Below are 20,259 nucleotides of genomic sequence, written 5' to 3'. Positions count from 1 at the left end.
AGCAGCCACAACTGCCTGGGCCCTGCCAGGGTTTGGAGGCATGGATCTGGGGAAAGCTGAACCCAGAGTCAGAATTAGGAAAGCCACCACAACCACCCTGGGCCACACCTGGGTACTAAGGCATGGAGTCAGGGGAAGCTGGACCCAGCTGCAACCAGGTACAGAGCATACCAAAAACACCATTATTCATGCAGGTAGCCCACATAACCACCACAATTGCCATGGCTACTGCAAAAGCAGCTAGGCTCTATAGCAGCAGTCACAGCCACTGTGCACCTGGCACACTAGACTCTCAGCTGCATTGACACAAGGAGGGGCACCAGGGGAGACAAAACAAAACAAACCCACTCTCTACACAAAGCACCCTCCAGAGTAAAAGCAGCATCTGATTTATGATAATAGGGGAGGACTTGATCATATCTGTCTCAGTACTGGACAGATGATCTAGACAACAAACGAACAGAGAATCAGTTAACCTATCAGATGGAGAGAACAAATATATGGTGATTAGAGGGGAGAGGGCAAGGGGAGAGATTGGATAAAGGGCATAAAGAATAAGTATGATTTGTAAAAATGAATAGGCTAATAAAAAAATTCTAATTTAAGTCACACTTATTATCCTGTGTGTAAGTATTTCCTATCTGTATTTGTGCTGGCTTCTGTCAAGATAAATTTTAACAAATAATACTTATATGCATAAGTGCAGCATACTTGGGGCTGTATAGCAGCATCTCTGGCTTCTTTCCCCTAGACCTTTGAACTTCCAGTTATGACAACAAAAATGTCTTCAGAGATAGCCAAATGTCCCCTGGCAGGCAATATCACCACTCATATTTAACTGTTATTAGTCAAAACTTTTAAAGCAGTTTTGACCCTACATTTATCAATTCTATTTGAAAATTTACATTCACATTACATAAGTTGACAGTTTTCAAGTTACCTGATATATAAAAATGAAAGTTATCTTGAAAGATTTGATACATTAACAATGTCAATGAAAATAAATTTATTGTCACTATTCAATGAGATGTCCCTGCCTGGTAAGGTGTTCCATATGTATTGCATTGTTTCTCCCCATAACTGAATTTTCCCATAAGCAGAGTTGGGTGTAAAAGGTGACAAAATAGGTTTCTCTTCTGTGTGAATATTCTCATATTCAAGAACTGGTAATTCTCTCAGAAAGTTCATAAAGTCAGCACAGTGGGGTACTTGTAACACAAAGAGATCACACATAAAATGACAAACCATGGGCCGAGCCCGTTGCTCACTCGCGAGAGTGCGGCGATGGGAGCACAGCGGCGCTCCCGCTGCGGGTTTGGATCCTATATAGGGATGGCCGGTGCGCTCACTGGCTGAGCGCAGTGCAGGCAACACCAAGCCAAGGGTTCCAATCCCCTTACCGGTCACACACAAAAAAAGAAATGGCAAACCATAGTAAGCATTTCTTAAAGTATGAATAGAGGACTTGGGGATAGACTTGGGAAGAACTACGGTTCCTTCAATTCAGTCTGTCTTAAATTATGGTGACTTTCTCCCACCTATGGCCCCTGACTCCACCCTAGGAGTCATCTTCCCTTCAATCCCAGAGAATGAGAAATCAGGGACAATTGCATGAACATCTTTTTTAATTGCCTGGCCTGGGAGTAATGTTTATCACCTCTATCCGTACTCCCCTGAACACAGCAAAATTACATGGTTCCACACACAATAATTAAATGCTGAGATTGCAGGCATGTGTACAAGAGAAAAAAAGTATTTTTAGAAAATACATACCCAATCTAATCCATGCAGAATTCTCCCCCCACCCCCATAAATTACCTCATGTCTGCTGCAGTGTGAGTTCTTTTTACTTTACTTTCTTTTTTTTATTCCCAGTGGCTGGCCAGTACAGGGACCCATGGTGTTATCAGCACCATGCTCTAACCAACAATATGCTAACTACAGCCAACCCTGTAACTGCTGAAAAAAGATGTTTTCACAATTACTGACCCCCTTCTATATCTGAGTGTTGCACATTTGCTGATTCAACCAAACACTTATAAAACTATAATACAAGTAAAAAACAACACAGTATAACAACTATTTACAAGGAATTCCTTATTATTCAGTTATATAATGATTCTACTCAAGATGTAAAGGACACAGAAAAAATTTCACAGGTAATATTGAAACAGTACACTATTATAGAAAGTGCTTGATCATTTGCAAGTGTTTTCATCAACAGGGGCTCCTGGAACCAACCTCCAATACCAACGGACAGTTGTGCATTTATAGGGCTTCTTCTTGGTGTAAGTACTCTGATGAAACGTGAGGTGCGATTTACGGCAAAATTTCTTCCACAGTCATTACATTAATTGGGATTTTCTCATGTGTGAATTTGTTCATGTCTATTATGGTGAGATCCAGTAAACTGTTTTCCCACATTCCTCACATTCACATGGTTTCTCACCTGTGTGAGTTCTCTCATGCCTTCTGAGGTCTACCTTTTGGTTAAAAGCTTTTCCTCATTCTTTACATTCATATGGTTTCCCACCTGTGTGAATTCTCTCATGCCTGCTGATGTCTGGCTTTTGGGTAAAATCTTTTCCAGTCTTTACATTCATATGGTTTCTCACCTCTGTGAGCTCTCTGATGAATGCTGAAGTATGACTTTTTGCTAAAAGCTTTTCCACAGTCTTTACATTCATATGGTTTCTCATGTGTGTGAGCTCTCTGATGAATGCTGAGGTTTGACTTTCGGTTAAAAGCTTTTCCACAGTCTTTACATTCATATGGTTTCTCACCTGTGTGAATTCTCTCATGCCTGCTGAGGACTGACTTTTGGTTAAAAGTTTTTCCACATTCTTTACATTCATATGGTTTCTCACCTGTGTGAGCTCTCTGATGAATGCTGAGGTATGACTTTTGGTTAAACATTTTTCCACATTCTTTACATTCGTATGGTTTCTCATCCACGTGAATTCTCTGATGAATGACAAGTTTTGACTTTCGGTTAAAAGCTTTTCCACAATCTTTACATTCATATGGTTTCTCACCTGTGTGAATTCTCTGATGAATGCTCATGTCTGACTTTTGGGTAAAACCTTTTCCACAGTCTTTACATTCATATGGTTTCTCACCTGTGTGAGCTCTCTGATGAATGCTGAGGTTTGACTTTTGGTTAAAAGTTTTTCCACAGTCTTTACATTCATATGGTTTTTCACCTGTATGAATTCTCTTATGCCTGCTGAGTTTTGACTTTCGATTAAAAGCTTTTCCACAGTCTTTACACTCATATGGTTTCTCACCTGTGGGAGCTCCCTGATGAATGCTGAGGTTTGACTTTTGGTTAAAAGTTTTTCCACAGTCTTTACATTCACATGGTTTCTCACCTGTGTGAGTTCTCTGATGGCTGCTGTTGTGTGATTTTTGGTGAAATGTTTTACCACATTTATTACTGTAGAAAGTTTTTTTATATACTTTACATGGTTTCTCACTTGTGTGAATTCCCTGACATACAGTGAGGGCAGACTTATAGTAGAAAAATTTGGTACATCTGTTACATCCATATGGTATTTCACCTGTGTGAATCCTCTCAGGATGGCTGAGGCATGAACTCTCACAAAAGCTTTTTCCACAGTTAATACATACATAGTGCTTTTCTTCTGCGTGAATTCTCTGATGCATTATAAGGTCTGACTTCTGACAAAAAATTTTCCCATGTTCATTACAACCATAAATCTTCTCCTGTGTAGGTGTTCTCTGATGTGAGGTAAAGTATAATTTCTTAATAAAAGATTTCTCATATTCAGTATATTTACAGTGTTTCTCTCCTGTGTGCATAATCTGATGTTTACTAAGTTTACATTTTTTATAGATCATTCTCCCACATACATCACATTGAAAATTTTTCCTTTCTGCCTCATTTATTTCTTGGGCAATGACAGCTGACTTACCACAGTTTTCCTCATAGTCATTATACTTATAGGTGGTCTCACCCATATGAATATTTTTATGTGTAAATATTATTGGCTCTGTGCTGGAGGATTTCCCTTTTCCACTGTATTCTAAAGGCTGCTTCCCAGTTTGAATATTGGGATGCTGACTAAGATGCTCATGATGTCTGGGCAATTCTCCAGTTATATGATGATCATCAGGTTTCTCTCCAGCAGGCATCTCATCAGGCTCTCTAGGAAAAAGTGCATTCTGACATCTGTAAAACTCCTCATGTCCCTTCCCTGAATAGTTTCCATTATTTATAATCTGATTTAAAACATGATATGAATTCAAATAAAATGATTTTCCTAACACAACTCTATCATCAGCTGATGTGTTGCTGTTAGTAATTACAATTTGCTCCAAGCATCTCCCATGACTTTCTTGGTTCCTCTCCACTATGTCATCATCTAACTGGACATCTGAAATGAGAAAAAAATAACTATGAGCCACACATAAGCATACATCATTGATTGCTCAAGCAAAGGTACAGAAGTGGTTACCAAATCCTAGTAACAAAAGATTTTATAAAAAAATCAATAATGGATATTGATTTCATGAGTTTATAGAATTTCTTCTTACTGAGAAAGTAATATTGTACTAATGTATTTTCTAATGTTATATCATGTTTTTCTTTCCTTCTTTGTTCATTTTCAAATTTTAACTTATTAGTAAATATTTGTTAAGAATTTTTACCCTCTGCTTTCTTGTACTTTTCTAAGCACTTTTCATTTCTTTACACCATTTTCTCTCTTTTATTTTTATAACAGTGGCTGTCTCCTGCTGCTGTTTTCTCATTATTTCACTATGAAGATGGCTAGGTTTTCCTTTATCAGCTACTTTCAGGTACAGAAGTGAGCCAACTTTTTATCACATATGCAGCAATATGGCTTGGGATAAGGATTTTGCATTTCTGTAATGGCTATACAAATGTGGAGGCTTTCAAATAATAAAATATCATTTTTGCCCATCCTAAAGATAGCTTCCTCCAAGTTTTTCATTTAAGCTGACTTCCTCTGCTTCTCAAAAATCACTACACTACAGGAACTTCAGTTCTCCACCCTGGACACCCACTTCTGTTCCAAAATATTTTGTTCTGTATCCAAGGCTGTTCCCAAAATCTTTGAAAAATATTCTTTCAACTCCTTCTCAAATCAACTTGTATTCTATTCCCAATGTCTAGTACATGGACTACCAGTTCATAATTCATTTATTGTGAAAGCTTTTGTTTTGTGCAATGAAGTCTTGGTGGTCTTCTATTCTCACAAAAATAGAGTCTCCTGTACATTACTCATTTTTTAAAAATAATTTCCAAAAAAACAGAAAAATGCTAACTTTGAACACTCCCAAACAACAATCTTATCCCCTCAACATGAAACCCTTAGTTCACTTGGACTGGCACCCAGAATCTCCTAGTTTTCCTTCAAAGTCAAGGACCACCCCTTTCCATTCTCCAAAGCAGTGTTCTCCTCAGCTCCATGATTTTTGATGTGGTGGTACAAGGCTCACTGTTGCACCTCTTTTCCTATTTTCTTACCAACTTGCTATGTGATACTCTGCACTACTTTGGGATTCTGTGAAGAGCTGCCACCAGAACAAAGCCCCTCACCAGATGCAACCCCTTGAACTTGGAATGCTAAACCTCTAGAACAGACTTGTAAGGAAAAGGTTTTTTTCTTTATAAATATCCCAGTTGCAGGTATTCTGTTATAAGCAACAGAAAACAGATAAAGTATGAAGAAAAAATGTACATGAGAACTGAGGACACAAGCACACTGAAAATGTTAAGAAAGCAAATAGGAAAAATAAATGTCAAAGCAGAGAAATGTAGGAATTAGATTTTGGGTACATATAAAATAGATTCAGCAAAATAAAATATTGGGATGTACATGGGACACCCCATCTTGGAGATTATGTAATATGAGCTTGCAGATGAGCCATCCTCAGGTTTGGGACTTGGGGAATCATTGCTAGAAAAAGCTGAACACTGCCAACATCTAACGGGTTTTACTTTTGTTGGCTTCTGCCCAGTATGTGCTGACTAACCTTGCAGGATCTGCTTTGGGCATTCTTCTATTGTCCATGGCTCTGCTCCTTGTTCTAACTTGAAATCACCTCAGCTTTGTTAATGCAATGTTCTGTTAATGGGAAGTAATGTAGGACTTTGTAGAACTGCTAAGTCTGACCTTTGGAAGAATGACAAGAGCTCAGCTTCAGATGTTGTGCAATAAAGAAGCCAATTTGAACATCATGATAAAGAGAGCACATTCAGTAATGTAATCTTACCAAAATAGCATGAAATCCTATAAATCGTTCTTATATTTATGAACAAAAAAGAAACTGTTTCTTCTGAAAGTCACTGGGGAGTTTTACTCACTCAGTGACATCAGGTTGTTGTAGGTCTCCAGCATCACATCCCTATACAAAGTCCTCTGAGCATCATTCAGGTCCTGCCACTCCTCCCAGGTGAAGTCCACAGCCACATCCTCAAATGACACCAACTTCTGTAATGACACATAGTTCTCAACTCAAGTCAACATCCCTGGGTAACAAAACAGAAATCTGGAGCTCACACCTGTGTGTGTATGTGTCATATATGTCTCATATAAGATGCTACTTTTCTGTACTCCATAGAATGGGAGTAAGAAAAATCAAAGGACAAACACCCTAGCACTGTAATAAGATTAATTACTAATAACAATATTACAAAACTTAGTTTATGCCTTAAGAAATATCTTTGTTGCTAGTGATAAAAGTGTGAATAAAAATTTTCTTTTCCAAGGAGAGTATAAACAGGCATGAAGACACAAGTATAATTACATACCTGAAATACTGTGTCAGATGAACAAATTTAAACACAAGTTTGATATAGACTGGGATAAGAAAGAAATAGGAAATATAGTTTTATTTTGCATTCAGTTTGCACTTCACTGAAATGTCAAAGAAGTTAAACTCTCCCATGATCTCAGGAATATGAGGCAACAGCAAGACCAGTCACAACACAAGAACACAACCCACATTAATGGAACTACACACAGCACCATGTCTGAGGGAACGATAAAACACAATATTGAGCAACTGATTATAGAGTGATTCTGTACTTAAACATGTGATGTATTTCAAACATGAAAACATTTTATGTAGTCATGGTTATTTTTTAATTACTTATGAATTAAAAGTACATAAAAAAGGCATTCCAAAATTTCCTTCCTATGTGCCAAAGGATTGCTTGTGTCCACACCAGGGTGTACACTGCAACTTTCTAAACCACAGGGAGTAAATAACATCATCCTGTAAGTACATAACTTTATTTGCATTTTTATACTCATCCACTACAAGGAGAATGGAAGAGGTTTTTAGGGAGAGTCAGAAGGGAAGAAAACAGGGTGAGAGAAGACCAACTACATTACACCATAGAGAAATAAACACACAGAATAGAGACATGACAATATGAAAAACAAAAAGGGAAATAAAAAGCAGAAACAGAATGTGGCAGTACTTTGCTGTGCAGAAATTAAAAACAAGAGTTTTACTCTCAGGTTATCTATATAATCACAGCTAGTTAGGTCCTGGCATCATAAAGTAAAGTTTGAAAAATGGAAGAAAAATATAATGGGCAAAAGTGAAACAGACTTGAATACATAACACTTGAAATATCTGTGGAAATGTCCAAGTGGCAATTGGATATATGATTCTAGCATTTAAGAGAGAAAGTTAAGGTGACAATAAAGATATGAAAAGTTTCAAAATTTCCATGTTATCTTAAGACATCAGAGTGAACGAACCTAAAACCTGAAAGTAAAAAAAAAAAAAAAAAGTACAGAATCTGCAGAAACACTTTTTTTTTTTTGTCTTTTTTGTGACCGGCCTGCACTGTGCTCAGCCAGTGAGCGCAGCGGCCATCCCTATATAGGATCCGAACCCGCGGCGGGAGCACTGCTGCGCTCCCAGCGCTGCACTTTAAACACAAAATAGAGAAGAAAATGTGGCACTACATCGTAATATAGAAGTTAGTTCTCCCAGAGGACAATTCTTAATGTATATGTGCCTTACAACAGATCATCAAACTATGTGACACCAAACCTAATAGAACTTCAAGGAGAAATAGAAGAATCCACCATCAAAACTGGAGATTTCAAAATAACAAAAATGAACAAATACAGCAGACAGAAAACTATAAAAGACATAGTTAAACTCAATAACATGACCTGGATATAACAGATATCTACAGACTACTATTTCCAACAACAGAATAGACATTCTTCTCAAACTCACATAAAAATTATCACCAAGACCATATTCAGAGCCACATAACACACTTTAGCAAAATTAAAATAATAAAAAGCATACAATAAGTGCTTGCAGACCACAAAAGAATTTAACTAGAAATCAGTTACAAAGCAATAACTGCAAGATCCCCAAAGAGAGAGGGATTAAACAACACACTCCAGTCAGCTCCATTTTCACTTTCATTTACTTAAAAAATTTTTTAAAAATATTTTTAATTTTTCTTGAGCTTTTTTGAACCCACACTCTAATACATAGGTTAAAAAAAAAACTCAAGAAAAATTAAAAATACTTTAAAATATATTTTTAAGTAAATGAAACTGAAAATGGAGTTGACCGGTTAGCTCACTTGGTTAGAGCACAGCCTTGTAACACCAAGGTCAAGGATTTCAATTCCCATACTGGCCAGCCAGCAGAAAAAAAAAGTGAAAATGACACTTACCAAAATTTGTAGGATACAGAAATAACAGTGCTCTCAAAAAATTTTATGGCACTGAATGCATACATTTAAAAAAAACTACACATCTAAAATCAATAATCTAGGTTTCCACCTTTGGAAACTAGGGGGGAAAAAGAGAGCTAAGTAAATTGAAAGGAAGCAAAGAAATAAAATCTGGAACAGAAATAAAATTGAAAAAGAAAATCTCAAGAAAAGATAAACATCTAAAAAGCTGATTCTTTAAAAAGATCAATAAAATTGATAAGCCTATAACCAGGCTAACTAAAAAGATAATGAACACAAGACAGAAATTACTAATATCAGAAATGAAAGAGATGACATCATTACAGATCCTGTGGACATTAAACAAATAATAAATACTATGAAGAACTCTGTACACACATTTGACAACCTATATGAAATGGACCAATTCCTTAAAAGACAGTTTACCAAAACTTATACACACAAAAATACACAATGTGAATATAGGCCTGTGTCTATCATGAAAATTGAGTAAAGAAATAAAGTTCAAAACAGAAAGCACCTGGCCCAGAAGTGTTCACAGGGGAATTCAAGCCAACATTTAAGGAAAAAATATACCAATTTTCTACAACCTATTGCAGAGAACAGATGATGAAGTACTTCCCAACTCATCATATGAGGACAGCATAACCTCAGCACCAAAATCAGACAAAGATATTATGAGAATAGATACAAACTGTTATCTCTCATGAACATACATGCAAATATGCTCAATAAAATATTGGCAAACCTAATCCAACAAAGTCTAAAGACAATTATGTACCACAACCAAGTGGTATTTATCCCAGGTAGGCAAGGGTGGTTGAACATATGAACATCAAATTATGTAATTTATAACATGAAAACACTAAAAAGAAAAAACAAAATATCACATGATCACCTCAACAAATGTAGAAAAAGCATTTCAAAAAATACAGCATCCATTCATCATAGAAATTCTCAGTAAAGTAGAAATAGAGGGGAACACCATAACTTGATGAAGATTATCTACAGGAAACTGCAACTAAAGTCATCCTTAATGGTGAGAAACTCAAACCTTTCCCAGATAATCAGGAAAAAACCAAGAATGTATCTTTTCATCACTCCAACATCACACTAAAAGTACTGGGTCATGCAATAACACAAGGAACTAAAAGATTTACAGATTGGGAAATAAACAAAATTGTTTTTGTTTTTAGTTGCAGACAACATGATTATCTGTGTAAATACCCTAACAAGTAAATAGAAAACCTCCTGGAAGTAATAACTAATTAGAGCAAGATTGCAGGATACAACATTACTATACAGAAGTTAGTTGCTTTTCTACACCCCAGCAATGATCAAGTAAAATTTAAAACAAAAAACACAATACTATTTACATTAGCAACTCAAGAAAGAGAAAGTAGAAAATCATCTATCTCATAAGAAATTAACATCAAAAATAATTTTAAAAACACCTACAAGTAAACAACAAAATGAATAATCTGATTTAAAAATAAGCAAAGGGCTTCAACAGACATTTCTATAAAATTGATATGCCAATGTCTAACTAGCTCATGGAAAGATGCTTAACATTAATCATTAGAGAAGTGCAAAACCACAATGAAATATTATTTCACATGCAATAGAAAATAACAATTATTGGCAAAATTGGAAACAATTCACATTATGTGAAAATGTAAAATGGTGCAGTGCCTATTAAAAAAAATAGTACAGTGGCTTCTCAAAAAATTAAAAATAGAATTACCATAGGATTCAGAAATCCATGTTTTGTGTATGTATCTAAAATAATAGCAGAATCTCAAAAAGATATTTCCACACCTGTGTTCATAGCAGTATTACTTAGAGATAAGAGGTGAAAGCAACCCAAATGTTCAGCCATGAATGAATGAATAGATAAAATGTGGTATATAAATAGAAAGAAATAATATCCAACCTTAAGAAGGAAATCTTGATATATGCTATAACATGGAACCTTGAGGACATTATGCAAAGTGAAATAAGACACAAAATGATAAGTATTGTATGGTCCCACAGATGAATCAAATTTTTAGAAACACAAAGTAGAATGGTGGCTTCCAGAGGCTGGGAGAAGAGGGAAATTGGGAGTTGTCATTTAATGGATATAGAGTTTCAGTTTTGTGAGATAAAAGAAGTTGTGGGTATCTCCTGCACAACAGTGTCAGTATATTTAAAACTATGTAAAGGTTAAGAAATGATTCAATTGGTAAATTTTATGCTACATTCTTTTTACCACAATTAAAAATAAATTATTTTAAAAGCCAATAGACAAAGCAAAATAAATACTTTTTAAATTAATTAATTGATGAAATGTTAGAAAATAAAAAGCAGAGGATTAAAAGGCAGATGAGGCAAATACAAATAGAAAACTGCAAAATGGCACACAAATTAAGCCTTATCAATAATTAGTTTAAATGGAATTGTATTAAATATTCTACTTAAGGCAAAGACTGTCAGATTTGATAGAAAATTAAGGCCAACAATATGTTGTCCAGAGAACTACATTTTAAATACAAAGAAACAAACTAAATATAAAATAATGGAAAACATATATACCATAGCAACACAAATTATGAAATGCTTAAGTGGAAATATTGATACCGGCAAAAGAATCTTCAAGACAAATTATATTACTAGGAATAAATGGAACACTGAAGGATGTGGGCCACACTATCACCTCCCCTAACATGGAAAATGGAAAGTGTGTCTCACCATCTTGGGGTCTGTCAAAGGAGACTTTTGGGCACAATGGGAAAAGTGCTAACTGTCCTCCTCTCTCTGCCACTGAGAAAATAAAAGAAGGATGTTCGATTTTCAAAAAGAATTTAGAGAAAATACGAAGGAGCTGAGACTTGCTGAGTTTGAAATTAAACTATTTTTCAATACATTTCTCCCAGAAAAATATTTTCAAACTGTTAAACTATTTTGTGGCAAGGATCAAGTCCAGTGTTTTCCAAAAAAGATCAAAGACCAAAAATATTTCTAGCTTTCTAAGTACCTTACGGTCTGACACATAGTGCCTAGTAAACAATAAAAACTTCTAAGGAAACAGCCACTTGGAGAGAAGGGGAGGTCAAAGAACAAAGGGCCTGACTCAGAATGTGTGGGGGTAGCATTGGTCTAATGGATATTAGCAGAATGGAAACCCGTGTTTTTATGGCAGTGATTAAACCAGATAATTTCCTGTATCAAAAGGTCAGAGTCAGAAAAAAAATGAAAAAGAAGGTCATTTGATCCCCCAACATATAATAACCAAAAATAGGTAAAGCAAGTAAGTCAACTGTAAACCCAGGCATTTAAGGAAAAGAGATATTGACAGGGAATGGCAAGTGCCCAGAGGAGACAGTGAAGGGGCACAAAGCATCTTTTCCAGGGACCAAGAATGAGCACTAATGAAATACTAAAACAGGTGCCTGAAGGGAACGAGTAACTACTCAGACCAGTGACTGCAGGGTGCTGCCCCTTCCCACCAACCCTGTCTGAAGAAAAGTGCACACACGGTCATGCCTGTCTGTTCACTGTAAGCAGGATGTGTGTTAAAATGATGACAGGATGCTGGAGCTTCTTTAGTTTGGCTTTTTGCCAACTGCACAATGGTAGGATATTTCTAGGGCTCTTGAGAGTAGCACTGTATATTTTGCATGTGGTAGAAATTTATGGTTAAGAGAGCAAACTGTGCTCTATTAAACACTGCTGCAAAGTCTTTCTATTCCTCTTATTGAGAGGTGGAATCTAATTGCCTTCCCATTGAATCAAGGCTGGTTTCGGTGATGTGCCTGACTAAGAGAATTTGGTGGAAAAGATGCTTTAGTATCTAAGTGGAGATAACAAGAATCCTTGCAGCTTCTGCCTGTGCCTCTTAGGCACTAGCTCAGGCAAAGCCACACAAACCTGACTATCCTGAGAATGCCACTCTGTGAGGAAGTCCAACATGGTCACAAAGAGAGGGCTGGATGTCTGCTCTATGTTCCCAGCTACTAGGATTTTTCTGGCTCAGAGCAGAGACACGGTGTAGTAGCCAACCCACATCACACTGTCCAGTTTACTGAAATAAAATATTGTGACATGTAATAAGATGTTCTTATTTTAAGTCACAAAGTTTTGTGATACTTTGTTGCACAGCAGATCATTGGAAAACCAAAAAACTATTAGATACCTTACGTAGTCCTTTGATTTGAAACATGAACAACGTAGGTTCACACTGAATATTACATTCAAAACAAAGAAAGAAAGCATTTTACATCTTATGTTAGATCTCAAACTACAACTGTGAATATAAATTTTCAGTTAATTAGTTTGCCAATTTTTGTTTTTAACTGGCTGTTAGCTACAGTTCTACTTTATAAACATACTGATGACTAATGCACACATCCGTTTTTCTCATTCATTTTTAAGCAATTACCCAAAACAGGAGAAGAATAAAATACAATCTGTAAGAAAGTTTAAAAACATGATGGGTCTTGTTGAAATGCAAACAGATAACTGTATATTAATAAAAACTACAAATAGAATCACTGAGGTAAATTTACAGAAGCAAAAGGTAGACATTATGAAAATTGTAGTTTCTGTTTTTATTATTTCCATGTCTTTTTATTGACCATTGTTCAAACATGTCCCAGTAACTTCTGAAGGCTTTCTCTCCATGGACTCCTAAGGATGTCACCACAGGTGCTGGCTAGAAGCATAGGTCACCAGACATTGAATGTAACAACCTACCAAACATTACCTTCAGGTTTTTACAAGAATGATATTTTGAATGTAACAAACAAAGTTACTGTCTTTATGAGTACCAGCATCTTCCCCTATATTGGCAGTGTATATAGAAATCAGAATAAAATGAAAAGACTAAACAAACAAAAGTAGCAGGAAGTAACAGAAGAGAAAATTAGACCCAAGAAACAGGGAGGAGTCCAGGAGAAATCTCATTTTGGTGGCTTGTCAGTGGCTGGGTGGTAGCAATAACACATATAAGAGGAGGATGTCATTTGAATTTTAGATTTGTTGACTTTGAGGTGACTTTTTTTCCGACAGCTGGCTGGCATAGAGATCTGAGCCCTTGACCTTGGTGTTAAAACACCATGATCTAAACAACTGAGCTAACAAGCCAGCCACTTGAGGTGCCTTTTGAATAGCTACAAACAAGCACTGAACAGAGTTCAACCTGACATCAATAGACTAGGGAAGAAGTACCACATTGAGAGAAAAAAAGAGTGCAAAATACAGAGAACTGAATCGGTGAAAAAGAATTTCACATGAGAAAAACAGGACCCAGGATAAAGCACTTTGATAAGCTATGTTATAAAAAAGAAAGTAGAAGAATTCAGGAGAAAAGAGCAAAAACCATCAGTGAAGTCATGAAAGAAACTAATAAACACAGAAGAACTTCTAGGAGAATATCATGAACAGTAGTTCAGAGTGTAGCAGAAGACTCAAGTTAGAAGAAGACTAGAGAATAATCATTGGATTTGACTATAATTTAGGTTATAATTCTAGGTTTTATCTATGAATCTAGTACAGTCTTCCAAAGCCATCTGGAACTGGATTTATTTTAAAAACTTTATGTAAAGCTTACTAAGCAACTTGTGCCTTAGAACTAGGTAACTATTTCCACTGCAGGAAGTGAGAAATGTTGATTTCCAGGTCAGCAGTGAAAAACTTTCTAATAGTGACAGTGTTGCAGAATTTGGTGCTACCAAGTCTTCACATCTCAAGAGAATTTGGCAGATTCTCTTCTCAGATTCCATCCCAATCATGTAAACAAGGTGTCTACCTTTTGTCCATGACATCACAAAGACCAGAGACAAAGTTTTATTCAAATTAGATGACTCTGAGGTCTTACAAACTGCTATATCTACATGCCAACTTCATCTTATGTATGTACGTTTCTCTCAAGTTGAGTTTTACTCATTTGTACTTTTCAATTTTAATTTATGCACACCATAAAGCACACATAATACAATGAAGAGTGAGTAATAAATAACCAAAAAAACTCACCAGAGATTTATTCACCTTTTGTTGCTCTTGTAAACCCATAGCACACTCTGACAGCATAGCTGGGAGAAAAGAGAATGGAGTGGATTAAGGAGAGAACTGTTGTGGCTTGGCTCTAGATTCTCCTTTCCAAAACTCTCTACTTATTAGCTGAAAAAGACAAGCAAAAAGCCTTCCTGTGAGAGAACAGTTCTTCATGCCTCAACAAGGGGCAAGGACCCCATTAAAGATACAGCTACAAGTTTATTAATAGTTACACATTACACACACAATTTATTTTTGGGTAATGAAAACATACATAACCTACTGACTTAGCAATGTTATCTAAACATACAACTTAATAACTTAAACCAAAGAAAAACACATTGTGACATCGCTAAAATTAGTGTTATGGAAACAGTTTGGCTATATTAACTGTTACCCTATTAATATATTAAATTCACACATGCCTCCAAAAAAGCGTTTTCTAAATATCTGGATAGTGTGCATCTTGCAACCCAGCACATTTTGCCCAAGATTGTATAGGTAAACAAAATACACATAATCTATATTTCTTCTGGTACACTGATCTCCCTGTACCCAAGCCCTCATATAGCATGCTCTGACAATAAACTAGTCTTTGTCACGTGACCTGGTTTGGACAGTGGCACATCAGAAAATGTCATGCAAACATAGGTTTGAAAGGTACTGGCTATTGGTGCTTGCCTCTTAAATACAGTCATTCTGTTAAGAAGCCTGGGGAGACACAAGGCCCAGCCTGGGGTCAGCACAAACCACAAGACATGTGAGCAAAGCCAACTTTAACCAAACAACCTCAGTCAAGATACCAGGTGACTAAATCCATATTTGTAATCAAGGGAGCACTAGAATGAGAGCTTCCCAGCTAAATGTACCCCAAGATGTAGATCCATAGAACTTCCAAAAAATAAGATGGCTGGGTTTTTCAAGACATTGGGGTGTGATTTGTTTCTTACACGGCAAATGCTGAATGATACATCTAAGTCCCCAGACCACAAAACAAACTTAACAAAATTATGTGGGTGTATGTGGGTGAGAAAGTCTTAAATTAAATTACAAGTCAAATACCATCAATACAACTTTACAACCACAGGTAGAAGTTTTGAAAATCACAACGTTAACTACATGTACTTCAGTGCGGTTTCTCGCCCTAATAGAGGCTATATCAATCATAAAAAACAATTATTTGTACATCAGTAAACCAAGTTGTAAGTTTTGTTTTGTACTGTCTTTTATGTCACATTAAGTTGTTTACTTTAAAAACATGCAACATAAAAATGGTGTTTCTTCTAAGTAAGTAATGCATTGTATCAGAGTATTTTCAAAAGTTCAGGGAAAAATAGAATGGAAAGAGAACAGAAATCTTTCCATGAACTTTTTGAAGCACACTGGCATTTTAGTTACATTTAAGAAATTGGTTTTCATTAGAAGGGAAGTACAGTCTAATTTCCCCATTTTAAATAATGTAAAATTGCCTCCAATATATTCCTGCAAAAGTTATGATTTTAAAGAATAGGTTACTGACATTAAATGAGAAATACTTATATTATTTACCCTTTGAGGTGACATAATCCAAAGAAAGCACTGAAGGGAAATAAAGTAAGCCCACTTACAATTGTCACACAAGAAATAAAATACCTAGGGAACAATTTAACTAAGGAGGTGAAAGACCTCTACAATAAGAACTACAAACCACTTCTGAGAGAAATTTTAAAAGACACAAAAAGGTGGAAAGATATTCCATGCTCCTGGATTGGAAGAATTAACATTGTGAAAATGCCTACACTACCCAAAACGATCTACAGATTCAATGCAATCCCTATCTAAATATCAATGACATTCTTCACAGAAATGTAAAAAATGATCTTACCTTTATATGGAACAACAAAAAAGACACTGAATAGCTAAAGCAATCCTGAGCAAGAAAAAATAAAGGCAGAGAAATAAATTACACCACAAAGCTATTGTAACCAAAACAGCATGGTACTCATATAAAAATAGACATTCAGACCAGTGGAGTAGGACTGAGAATGCGGAAATCACCCCTCAGGCTTATAGCCATCTGATATTGGACAAAGGCAACAAAAATCTACATTGGAGAAAAGACTGCCTCTTCAACAAGTGGTGCTGGGAAAACTGGATATCCATATACAGAAGAATGAAACTAGATATGCATCTCTCGCCATACACTAAAATGAACTCAAAATGGATTAAAGACTTAAGTTTAAGTCCCAAAACTGTAAAATTACTAAGGGAAAATATAAGTGAAACACTACAGCTACTAGGTCTGGGCACAGACTTTATGAACAGGAGCCTGAAAGCACAAGCAGCAAAAACAAAACAAAACAAAACAAAAAACCCAAAACAAATGGGACTATATCAAACTGAAAAGCTTCTGCACAGGAAACAATCAACAGAGGAAAACAACAACCTACAGAGTCGGGAGAAAATTTTTTCTAACTATGCATCTGACAAGGGATTAATATCCAGAATATACAAGGAACACAATTATATAGTAAAGAACCAAATAACCCAATTAAAAATGGGCAAAAGAGCTGAATAGACAATTTTCAAAGGAAGACATACATACAAATGGCCAACAGGTACATGAAAAAATGCTCAACATCACTAGACATCAGGGAAATGTAAATTAAAACTACAATGAGATACCACCTCACCCCAGTTAGACTAGCTATAACCAAAAAGACAGTGAATAACAAATGCTGGCAAGGGTGTGGGGAGAAGTGAACACTCCTACACTGTTGGTGGGACTGTAAATTAGTACAATCATTATGGAAAACAGTATGGAGTTTTCTCAAACAACTACAGATAGATCTTCCATACGATCCAGCAATCCCACTTCTGGGTATATACCCAGAGGAATGGAAATCGTCATGTTGAAGGGATACCTCCACTCCCATGTTCATCACAGCTCTGTTTACAATAGCTAAGATATGGAACCAACCTAAATGTCCACTGATGGATGATTGGATAAGGAAACTGTGGTATATATACACCATGGAATACTTCTCTGCCATAAAAGAATGAAATGAAACACTTGCATTCGCAACAACATGGATGAGCCTAGAGAAACTTATGTTGAGTGAAGTAAACAAAGCACAGAGGGATAAATACCACATGTGCTCACTCATATGTGGGAGCTAAGAGAGAAAGAAGGAAGGGAAGAAAGACCACATTAGTGCATTGTACTTGCAGAGGGAGCGAACGTTCTATGGGCTACAAAGTGGAGTGGGGGGTGAAGGGGAGAGGGGGAGGGAGGTTGGGGATAACTGGGTGGGGGACATGCGGTACAAATGCAATTTGTGGTAGTGGGCATATAGCCAGTATGAATCTAGCCCCCACATCATGGGCACGAGGGGTGACAATCAGCTTCGTATCTCATGAATATACATAACCCATAAAAAAATAAATTAAAAAAAGGATAGGTAGGTTTAAGGCAATGTTAAAGCAACGTTTGCTCTCAGTTGACTTCAGCATTATAAAAATAATCTCAAAAGTGAACAAACACTTGTTTTGACTTAAATGTGTCAAAATGGAAAACGCTAGCCAAACAGTCAGGATGTCTAACATCAACAAATGATGTGACCCTGGGCAAGTCACATTTCCTCATATCCATTTATTTTTACTTCTCTTACAAGGCAGAAATATGGGGAAAACCACTCATGAATGACCAGAAAAGAACTATGAAGATAGAGAACCATCAGCACATCTCTAGATGCCAAATTTGGCCATAGGCTGGGTTTGAGAGCTCAGACACTGGGAACAATGAGGGAAGATTGATGGAATGGGCGTGTGTTCAGAGAGCACTGCAGACAGATCCTCTCAGCTGGGACAGGTTATTCCTGCACTCCACGGAACACCTTCAAACCCTCTTCAATAAGTAACACCTCCTGGTCCTCGACCCTCTTTCTCAGTCTAATTCACCTCTCCCTTCTGATAGTTGGCCCAAACCTTCCGATATCATCCAGTCTCAGATACCTATTGAATGAGGTATTATCAGCCAACTCTGGTGCGCTCTAAGCACTAGACACTATCATTGTGCAGACTGTGCAAAGCTAGGATCTTCACCTTTCTGGGACTCTCTTGCCTCTGCCCTGAAGCAGTACTGAGAGGGTTCCAGCCACAGTGACGCTCCCCCAGTTGGGATTCCTGTTCACAGGACACCATCCTTCAAAGTTTGTCACACCTCCTTCACTCCAAAGAAAACAGGACCGACATCCAGTGCCCCAATCTCCTTCCTAGAAGTCACTGTCCTGGAAACAAGGTTGTGTATCAACTTCATCAACTTCTGTAAACTCAAACCAGGAGCTCTAGGCAGGCCGCACAGGGCAGGAGGGACCAGAAACGCGACCTGCTGAAGAGACACCGAGACACCCACGACTACAGCAGCCACAGAGAGACAGTCTGCACACACCTCACAACCCCAGATTCACCGCTGGGATCTGGGGCATCACACTAATGTCCACACGCTCACGTTACAGATGGTGAAGTAAACGTCCCATAGGTCGGTACCAGGTTCCTGATGGCGAAGCTGGAACTTGACGTCCCCACACCTCCCAGGCTCGCTGTCTTCACACACCCCCACCCACGTTCCCGTCGCCACCTTGGACTTGAGCCCCCGTGCTGGGACACCTGGGACCGGCTTCTGCACACCCGGCAGCGCCGTCCTCTGACGGAACCGTCTGGAAAGGGCAACACGGGGGCCCCTTCCCCGGCCCGGCCCAGGTCCACGCTCGCGCCGCACGTCAGGCCCTGCCCGCCCGAGGCCCGCGGCGCTTCTGCCCCCAAGTACCGGGACACCGTCCCGCTCCCCAGGGCCCCCGAGGCCCGCGGGCTCCTCTTTCACCCTCCACCCACCTTCAGGGACGCACAATCCAACCCCAGGATCTGAGGAGCAGCGCCGGGGGGTCCGCAGCATCAGGGAACTCCTGATAAAAGATGGCGGAGGAGCCGCACATGCGCAGAAGAAACCCAGAAAAGCCCTTCCTGCGCTGGTGTGGTCACTGCAGAGCGGAACCCCACAAGCACTTGGCGTAGCTGTTTAGTGCGCCTGGGCTGGTGACGTCACTGGAGGGCGAGACTACATTTCCCAGAAGCCTCTGTGGTCATTCTTTAGGGACCGAAAGAGAAAATTTTGTTTATTTTCTCGGCAGGGATTCTTGCTAGCAGGAGAACAAGACCTGACGGATGAAGACTGGTCTCTTTCCACGTTATTACGAGGTAGAATTCTGATTCTTTATTAAATCCTGGTTTGGGCCCGGTCCGTGGCGCACTTGGGAGAGTGCAGCGCTGGGAGTGCAGCGACGCTCCCGCCGCAGGTTCGGATCCTATATAGGAATAGCCGGTGCACTCACTGGCTGAGTGCCGGTCACGAAAAAGACCAAAAAAATAAAAATAAAAATAAATAATTAAATCCTGGTTTGACAACCTGGGGCATTGTGAGAATAACGGGGAAATTTGAATGTGGGCCAATTACCGCATGATAT

General features: G+C 37.9%; 1 protein-coding gene across 2 annotated transcripts; it reads right to left on the bottom strand.

Moving 5' to 3' along the window:
• Window positions 1-1,643: 1,643 nt before the first annotated feature.
• LOC134363975 (zinc finger protein ZFP2-like) lies at window positions 1,644-19,698 on the bottom strand. 2 transcript variants are annotated; one of them, XM_063079836.1, is made up of 4 exons: window positions 19,631-19,698; window positions 14,738-14,796; window positions 6,353-6,479; window positions 1,644-4,397 (listed from the first exon to the last, which is right to left on the bottom strand). In XM_063079836.1, exons 1-4 carry the CDS (start codon window positions 19,689-19,691, stop codon window positions 2,548-2,550), a joined length of 2,097 nt encoding a protein of 698 aa, XP_062935906.1. In that variant the 5' UTR covers window positions 19,692-19,698; the 3' UTR covers window positions 1,644-2,547. The 2 variants fall into 2 exon arrangements, with proteins under 2 accessions (XP_062935906.1, XP_062935907.1); XM_063079837.1 differs by having other exon boundaries at window positions 14,753-14,796.
• Window positions 19,699-20,259: the final 561 nt, after the last annotated feature.

Source organism: Cynocephalus volans, chromosome 15 (genome assembly GCF_027409185.1).
Source record: "Cynocephalus volans isolate mCynVol1 chromosome 15, mCynVol1.pri, whole genome shotgun sequence".
Taxonomy (NCBI): Eukaryota; Metazoa; Chordata; class Mammalia; order Dermoptera; family Cynocephalidae; genus Cynocephalus; species Cynocephalus volans.
The sequence above is the reverse complement of the archived record's forward strand: the minus strand, read 5'-3'. Positions and strand labels throughout refer to the sequence as shown.